General features: G+C 52.3%; 1 protein-coding gene across 1 annotated transcript; it reads left to right on the top strand.

Annotated features, from left to right (window-relative positions):
- Window positions 1-3,664: 3,664 nt before the first annotated feature.
- On the top strand, window positions 3,665-7,533 carry CD3D (CD3 delta subunit of T-cell receptor complex). The gene is made up of 5 exons (XM_079787778.1): window positions 3,665-3,793; window positions 5,240-5,455; window positions 5,912-6,043; window positions 6,299-6,342; window positions 6,539-7,533. Exons 1-5 carry the CDS (start codon window positions 3,739-3,741, stop codon window positions 6,602-6,604), a joined length of 513 nt encoding a protein of 170 aa, XP_079643904.1. The 5' UTR covers window positions 3,665-3,738; the 3' UTR covers window positions 6,605-7,533.
- The last annotated feature ends 1,296 nt before the right edge of the window (window positions 7,534-8,829 follow it).

Below are 8,829 nucleotides of genomic sequence, written 5' to 3'. Positions count from 1 at the left end.
CTCCTGCACACCCCACACTGGGGATCAAGCCCACAACCCAGGCATGTGCCCTTGGTCGGAATCGAACCCGGGACCCTTCAGTCTGCAGGCTGACGCTCTATTCACTGAGCCAAACTGGCTAGGGCATTGTGTGTTTTCTTTAAAATATATTTGTATTGACTTCAGCCCTGGCTGGCTTGGCTCAGTGGATAGAGCATCTGCCTGCGGACTGAGGGGTCCCGGGTTCGATTCCGGCCAAGGGCACATGCCCGGGTTGCGGGCTCGATCCCCAGTGGGGGGTGTGCAGGAGGCAGCCAGTCAATGATTCTCTCTCATGATTGATGTTTCTATCTCTCTCTCCTTCTTCCTTCCTCTCTGAAATCAATAAAGAAATATATTTAAAAAAATATATTTGTATTGATTTCAGAGAGGAAGGGAGAGGGAGAGAGAGAGATAGAAACATCAATGATGAGAGAGAATCATTGATCGGCTGTCTCCTGCACGCCCCCCATGGGGGACAGAGCCTGTAATCCAGGCATGTGCCCTTCGCCAGAATCGAACCCCAGACTCTTCAGTCCATAGGCCAACCCTCTATCCACTGAGCAAAACCAGCTGGGGGCTGACTTGTGTTTTATCTTAACTACTGGACCATTCCTTCTGTATCTCAGAAGAGCATCTCTTCACTCCATCTGCTTGGAATGTCCTGTAACCTTCATGCTCTCACCACAGTTCATTGGGTTCCATATTTCCTTACCCTCTCTAAGTATAGCTGGATTGCAGAGTTAACTTTATGATTATGAAACAGAAACTAAACAACAATAGAACTTTCCAGATAAGAAAAAGCTGAAGAAGTTTATCAGCACTAAACCAGTTTTACAAGAAATGTTAAAGGATCTTCTTTAAAAAGAAGTAGGGAAAAAAATAAAAAAAGGAAAAAAAAAAGGGAAAAAATAAAAAGAAGTAGGAAAAATATGAATAAGAAAATATTGCAAAGAAAAAATGTCACACTGACAGAGACAAACACATAATATAGTCAGTGGATCGACCAACACTAAAGCAAGTTACAAAGATTAAAAGGCAAAAGTGGAAGGTCAACCCTGGCTGGTGTGGCTCAGTGGATAGAGCGTCCACCTGCAGACTGAAGGGTCCCAGGTTCGATTCTGGTCAAAGGCACATGCCCAGGTTGTGGGATCAATCCCCTGTAGGGGGCGTGCAGGAGGCAGCTGATCAATGATTCTCTCTCATCATCGATGTTTCTATCTCTCTCTCTCTCCCTTCCTCTCTGAAATAAATAAAAATATTTTAAAAAGTGGGAAGATCATGTGTAATTACAACAGTAAATTAAAGGATACATACAAACACACAAAGAAAAACTGGTAACAACATAAATATGGAGGGGGTGAGTAAAAATGATAGTGATTTTATAAAGTGTTTGAACTTAAGAGACCATCCACTTAACATGGACTGCTGTAAGCATGGCTTGGTATGTACGAAACACATGGAAACCATAAACTGAAAAATCTACAAGAGATACACAGGAAACAAGAGGTAAGAATCCAGATACAACACTACAGGAAGTCAACAACATGCAAGAGGCCTGGGGTGGGGGGCAGGGCGGGCTAGAAGAGGTCAGTGGGGAGAAAATGGGGGCATATGTAATACTTTCAACAATAAAGATAAAAAATATACAAGAGAAGGGAGCAAGAGAATAGGAAAGGAACAGAGAACTACAAAGGCAGTCAGAAAACAACGAATAAGATGGCAATAACGGCTTACCACGGAAAAGAATGAAATCTTACTATTTACCACATGGATGGACCTCGAGGCTACTGTTCTGGGTGCAGTGAGTCAGACTGAGGAGGACCAGGGCCACATGGTTTCACTTATATGTGGACTCTCAAAAGCAGAATACACAGGCCTGACCAGCAAGCCACAGTTGGTTGGAGCGTTGTCCTTGCACTGGAAGGCTTCGGGTTCGATTCCCAGTCAGAACACATACCTAGGCTGTGGGTTTGATCCCTGGTCGGGTGCATATGGGAGGCAACTGATGATGTATATCTCTCATATCGATGTCTCTCTCTCTCTCTCTCTCCCCCTCCTCCCTCTCTAAAAGCAATAAAAAAGTAGAATAAACAAACTCATAGATACAGAAACAAATTGATGATTGTCAGATGGGAGAAGGGTTGGGAGGCTGGACGAGAAAGGTACAGGGATTAAGAATACAAATTGAGTCAGCAGATGACTGGATCAGAAAACTGTGGTACATCTACACAATGGAATACTATGCTGCCATAAAAAAGAAGGAATTCTCATCATTTGCAGCAACCTGGATGGAATTGGAGAACATTATGCTAACTGAAATAAGCCAGTCAATGAAAGAAAAATACCACATGATCTCACTCATTTATGGATAATAAAGAACATTATAAACTGATGAACAAAAAGATAGATACAAAGACAGTAAAGCAATAAACAGACTTTCAAATTACAGGGGGAAAGTTAGGGAGAGGTGGGGGAGATAAGAAATCAAACGAAGGACTTGTATGCATGCATATAAGCATAAACAATGGACGCAAAACTCTGGGGGGTGAGGGCATGTATGGGTGTGGGGTGGGGGGGCAATGGTAAGATATGTACACATATAATACCTCAATAAAAAAAAAGAAAAAAAAAGAATACAAATTGAGCCTGGCCCGCATGGCTCAGTGGTTGAGCGTTGACCTATGAACCAGGAAGGTCATGGTTCAATTCCTGGTCTGGGCACATGCCCGGGTTGAGGGCTTGATCCCCAGTGTGGGGTGTGCAGGAGGCAGCCGATCAATAATTCTCTCTCATCATCTATCTCTCTCTCCTTCTCCCTTCCTCTCTGAAATCAATAAAAATATATTTTCAAAAAAGTACAAGTTGGTAGTTACAAAATAGTCACAGGGAAGTAAAGTACAGCATAGGAAATATAATCAATACTATTGCAATAACTGTGTAGTAACTGTGCCAGGTGGGTGCAAGGCACACCAGGGTAGGGTCACTTGGTAACTTATATACACATCTAGCCACTCTTCTATGCACCTGCAGCTGGTACAGCGTTGAATGCCACTTGAAACTAAAAATGAAAAAGAAGCAGGGAGCCAAACCAAGCCTTATCGTGGTACCGAGGGCATTAGACGGAAAATTCCACGGCTGGCCCGGCCCAGCGGGAGGCAGGATTGGAGCTGGGACTGGAGTGTCTGGCGGGGCTCCGAAGCCCACCCTCCTGCTGGTAAGAACACGCGGTTTGCTGTCCCAAGCTGCTCAGAGAAGACCTCGGCAGGGTCCCGCGAAAGACCAGGCGTGGGGAACTTAGCGGGCGGGAGGGGCGCGCCGCTCTCCTCGTTGTGAGAGGTGGCAGTTTAGGTGGTGCATACATGTAGTTTGCTGTTCACAGGAACTCTCAAGTTCTCGTTTTTCATCAGTGACCCAGGAAAGGACCGTCCTCAATCTCCTTCTGCCTCCCAGAAATCAGGCAACCTTCCCACATTCTCTGCTCCCCCTTTCACTCCACCCCTACGCTTCCTGTTCAGAGACAGCAACTCGCACCTGCTTCCTTCCCACCCACCGGAAGCGGCGCACCCCACAATCCCCCATCCTCAGGCAGAGAGCAGAGAAACAGGCCTTCTGGTGCCTCCCCACCCTCCCCTCTGTCCGGTCTGCGAGTCAGCTGGGGAGGCCGCTGACCCTGTGACCTGTGACCGGCTCTAGCTCCTGCGTGGATTCTGTTGGAAGATGGAGCGCAGCAGGTTTCTGGCTGGCCTGACGCTGGCCACCCTTCTCTCCCACGGTAAGGCTTCCCCAGCGGCGTGGCAGCCCCTGGGAGAAGAGACCGAGAGGGACATTGCCACCTGGAGCGAGACCGCTTGGAGGTCCTGGGCGCCGGCTCTGTCATGCGGCAGGGCTGTCCCGGAGGGAGTGCTGGGGTGGAGCACCGGGGCTGGGAAATGGGCTCGTGGCTCTGACCGGCTGCAGTGAAGGGTTCATCTTGGCCTTGGGTGTTTCTCCGAAGGCCCGGCCAGCGCTCTGTAGGAAGGGGGTGTGTGCCTGAGCCGAGGGCGGACCGCGGCAGCACTGTCCCTCTGGGGCAGCCGGCCTCTGGGAGCCAGGCCTCGGGGTCCAGCACACGGGAATGCTCGAAGAGAAACGCTCACTTTAGGCTGAGCAGAAGGGAGGGCCGATTTGGGGAAAGAGAGCGACCAGCTCATCTCTGTTGGCCTGGTTCCTGTCCCAGGGAGCCCTTCAGTCCCGGGGGACCTGGGATGAATGGTGACCAAGGAGTTAGGTGCTTTGGGACACCCAGCATTTGCAGCGGAAACATCCCCAACAGGACGTGCGTGCGGGATATGAAGAACCTGATGTACCTCTCTCCCTGAGTACACACATGTGTTCCTGACCTGCTTTGGAGGCACTGGGGTTTTCTAGACGGGGCTCTTGTATCCGCACTGGTAACTGAGTGTGCCCTCAGGGAGAAGGTAGCGCCCACGGTCCCTGGGATCGGAGGGACAGATGCCAGTCCTCTGTGGGCTGCGAGCTGCTCTCGCCAAGCCCCGCAGTGCGTCTAGAAGGTGCTGGCCATGCCCCCAGCCCCAGCTCCCCACGGGACTTGCCTTGTGTGGAGCCCCGAGAAGAGATTTGCTACATTTCCCTCTGTCCTTCTCCCCTTCAGCAAGGGCAGAACAACTAAAACTCTCTACGTGGGGTTCGCCCTGGGTTCCCTGCGGGACCACGGGCTGGTAGTTCATACCAGCTTCTCTCACCCCCCACCCTCTCTACTGTTGTGGGGTGAGGAAAAGGGGGAGAAGCTGGAGGGCAGTGTTATAGGCGGGCTGGGAAGCAGAAGTGGACGCTTTCCGAGAGGGAGAGGCAGACTCTCCAAGCAAGGAGCCTCTGCCTGTTCGTGCCTCGTGGTGCTTCCGCAGGCTCTGCTCCCTCCTGCTTCGAATCAGTGGTCTGGATTCATTTCCAGGAAGGCCCTTAGATGAACCCGTTTCTATGGCTCCTCCTTTGCTCTTTGTCCATCGGGGCCTACCCTCGGCGTGGACCACATCCTGTGTCCTTCCCGGCCGCTGGGGTTCACGGGCAGCCTCCTGAAGCCTTTCTCTTGTGACTTCTCTCGGCAAGAAACCATAAACTAGACTTGAAAAGCGGTCTTCCTTAAGTATGAGCCTCAGCAGAACAAGGGGTCTGGGCTGAGCAAAGAGGTGGCTCCAATCACAGTACTTTCCCCCCCTAGTGAGCCCCTTCCAGGAATTCGTGGAGGAACTTGAGGACAAAGTGTTTTTGAATTGCACCGGCAACATCGAGTGGCTGGAGGGAACGAAGGGGAAACTGTTACCGGACAATCAGACTGTGGACTTGGGAAGACGCGTCCTGGACCCTCGGGGAGCGTACAAGTGCAGTGGGCCGCGGGAAACAGACGTCTCACACACCCTGCAAGTATATTATCGAAGTGCGTGCCCCCTGAGCCTTTGGGCTGGCATGGAGGGGCCTCTGGATGACACACCTTCCTAGCTGTGGACTGTGGTGGACCAGTCTGTTTTCTAAACAAACGGGCTCCTCCTGTGATGGAATGAGCCAGACTCTCGGGCCCTCAGAGCTGGAGAGAGCTTAGCTAAGGAGGAAAGAGCAGTAGGAGCCTGTGACCCCAGCAGCAGGGGCTTGGTTGGGAGAGCGGTTTGGCCTTTGCCTGTTTAATTTCCTGTAAAGCTGAGACTGCTTGTGGGCCCGCCTCAGGGATGCGTTGGGAGGAAGAGCAGAGGTGGATATAGCAAGGCCACCGGCAGGCCTTTCTCCAAGGATCTTAAGTTCAGGGCTTGACTGGAGAGAGCCTGGGGCTGCCCCAGGAGGCAGAGTGGCTTCCTGGCCTTGAAAGGGCCCCAACCTCTCCTCTTGCCCCTCCCCACAGTGTGTCAGAACTGCGTGGAGCTGGACCCCGCCACCCTGGCTGGCATCATTGTCACCGATGTCCTCGCCACCCTGCTCCTTGCTTTGGGAGTCTACTGCTTTGCTGGACACGAGACTGGAAGGCTCTCCAGGGGTAAGTGGGAGGGACAGAGAGTGTGTGTGTGTTGTGGATGTGCACCTGCTAAGCATTGGGGCTGGAGTGGGTTGTGACTCACCTGGGAATCACTCTCCTAAGGATTTTTACAGCTGGTTATTGAAGGACGTGGGTGCCCACGTTGCTCACGCAGACTTGCGAGGCTGTGACCGCCTGCAGCTCCCCGGCAGTGTCCATAGGGTCTCACATCTCCTCCCCCAGGCCCTTTCTAATACGCTTTCCTGGCTCTTCTAGCTGCCGACACTCAAGCTCTACTGAGGGACGACCAGCTCTACCAGGTGAGCCCTGGTGGGAGAGATGGGATGGGAGGAGGGGGCGTGGCGACGCAGAAGCTCACAGTAGGGGTTAGTGCGTGGTCCTAGTAGGGAGTTTACTGGGGGGGGGGGGGGGGTCTGGAAAGGCCAGGCACCAGCGCTCAGCAGCCGACTGGGGCCCCCTGGGGGAGCCCCGCCCCTGCCCCTTCTCCTCTCTTAGCCCCTCAGAGACCGGAACAATGCTCAGTACAGCCACCTTGGTGAGAGCTGGCCTCGGAGCAGGTGAACCTGAGACCGATGGAGCACCAGCTGCCGACCCTCCCTTCTCCTCCTGCTCAGCCAATAAAGATGTCTTCTCGCATGTGGCAGGCTCCTGCACTTTCCAAAGCTCCGGGCCCAGGCCTAGGAGCCGTCCTGACTTGGCAGGGTCCTTGCCCTCGTGCCCACGTGTGTTCTCCCTCCATCGCTTCCCTGCCTCTGGCCTCCATGAACCGGGTGATGGGCAATCTCTCATTACAACTTGGCTCACGGTGCTTCTGACCTGGTGGGCTCCTGGGGGCAGGGTCTGCCCGCCACACTGCCTGGCTACTTGCCGCCTCCAGGCAGCCCCAGCACAGCACTTCCTGAGCTTTGGTTCCCTCACCACAGCTGAGGCGGCTGCTGGTTCGGGGACCCAGCCACACACAAGTTTCCATGACATCATGAGCGCAGATGGCAGAGACATCAAGGGCCCTGGGACTCGCTTCATGTGTGTGGGAACGTCCCTCTCCTGCTGAGGGACTGGCCTCGGTGTTATGAGCTCTGTGAAGCCATTAGCTGTGAAGAGGTCTCAGCCCAGGCCCCTCAGTACCACTTACCTTCCTCCCTCTGAAATCAATAAAAACATTTTTTAAAAAAGAATATAGACCCGTGGACCCCATGCCAGGCATGCAGTCCACAGGTGATTCTGAAACAACCCCAATTCGGAGAGCCTCCGTTTTAGAGGAAGAACTGAGACCACTTACTCTCTTGTATTCTTTATGCCTATCCTGCCCGTCATAGGCGGAACTCTCCTCTTGTTCTCCGAGTAAGAGTAATTGAACAGACTTCAGGACAGTTTAATGAGCGTGTGCATTTTATAGACCAGGATTCCCGCCAAAGAAAAGAATTAGCACTCACATGGCCAGATCTGGATGAGTCTCACTTTCCTGGCTCTCCTAGCTGCTGACTCTCGAGCTCTGTGGAGGAACGAGCAGCTCTATCAGGTGAGCCCCGACGAGAGAGACGGGGATGGGAGGGGTGTTCTGCCCACTCTATTTCAAGACATACACAGACCCTGATTTTGGTAGACAGAGTGAATGTCCCATTTACAACACATGCTACCTTCATAGATTTATTCTGACCCTGCACATTCCTCCTCACCCTAGATCCGACTTCACCTCGGGCCACCCTTCCCCGGCTTGCATTGCCCCAGTACCTGTGTCTGCACACGTCCTTTTACCTTTATTCCTCACACACTGCTATGCCCCGGGTATTTCTCACAGTGCTCCACCCTGGCTCACCTGGGATTTCCTGAGGAGCTTTAAAGGGTATGGAGTCTGGGTGATTCCACCCCAGATATTCTAATTTTTTTCAAATTTATTTTTATTGCCCTAGCTGGTGTGGCTCAGTGGATAGGGTGTCAGCCTGCAGACTGAAGGGTCCCCAGTTTGATTCTGGTCAAGGGCACATGCTAGGGTTGCAGGCTCGATCATTGATGTTTCTATCTCTCGCTCTCTCTCTCCCTTCCTCTCTGAAATCAATAAAAATATATTTAAAAATTTTATTTTTATTGATTTCAGAGAGGAAAAGAGAGCGAGCGAGCGAGCGAGCGAGAGAGAGAGAGAGAGAGAGAGAGAGAAAGAGAGAGAGAGAGAGAGTCATTGGTCTGGGGCATTCGGACATCAGGTGATTTTAGCGGGCAGCCAGGGTGAGAGCACTGCCCGCCGCCTGAGCACCTCCGGAGCTTGCGTCCCTTCCGGCCCTCCGTGTGCCTTGGCAAAGCAGACTTATGAGGTGGGCGGACTGATGCATTTAAATGGTGAGGCTTGGTGAGTTTTGGCACATACACACGCTTGTGAAACGTGGCTGCAGTCAAGGTAAGACCATCCCCCGCCCCGGCAGCCTCCCGTGCTCCTGGGCGGGCGTCCCAGGCCGCCGCTGACCTGCTTGCGGCCATTGCAGGCTGGTGTGCGTTTCCCACAGCTGACATAGATGAAATACCGTGTGACAGGGCTCCTTTCGGTCTGGCTTCTCATACTCAGAGTGACGACTCGGAGATTCACGCCTCTTGCTGCCTCCATCACGCTTCTGCCTTGTTTATGCTCAGCAGCGTTCCCCTGTGCGGCCACGCGTGGCGGCTTGCCTGTTCGACGGTTACTAGTCTTTTGGGTTGTTTCCTGGTTTGGGCTATTACACATAAAGCTGCTGTGAACATTTACATATATGTCGTTGTGTGGACCTGTGCTTTTGTTTCTATTGGATACATACCCA

Source organism: Cnephaeus nilssonii, assembly GCF_951640355.1.
Source record: "Cnephaeus nilssonii genome assembly, chromosome: 13".
NCBI classification, from domain to species: domain Eukaryota; kingdom Metazoa; phylum Chordata; class Mammalia; order Chiroptera; family Vespertilionidae; genus Cnephaeus; species Cnephaeus nilssonii.
Note: the sequence above shows the minus strand (reverse complement) of the source record. Positions and strands in the feature narration are given on the sequence as shown.

Bases quoted from the DNA above. Each gene is read 5' to 3' on its own strand.
- CD3D (XM_079787778.1), top strand. From the start codon at position 3,739: ATGGAGCGCAGCAGGTTTCTGGCTGGCCTGACGCTGGCCACCCTTCTC. The intron at 5,456-5,911 runs GTGCGTGCCCCC...CCCTCCCCACAG, and splicing joins CCTGCAAGTATATTATCGAA to TGTGTCAGAACTGCGTGGAG. The intron at 6,044-6,298 runs GTAAGTGGGAGG...TGGCTCTTCTAG, and splicing joins GACTGGAAGGCTCTCCAGGG to CTGCCGACACTCAAGCTCTA.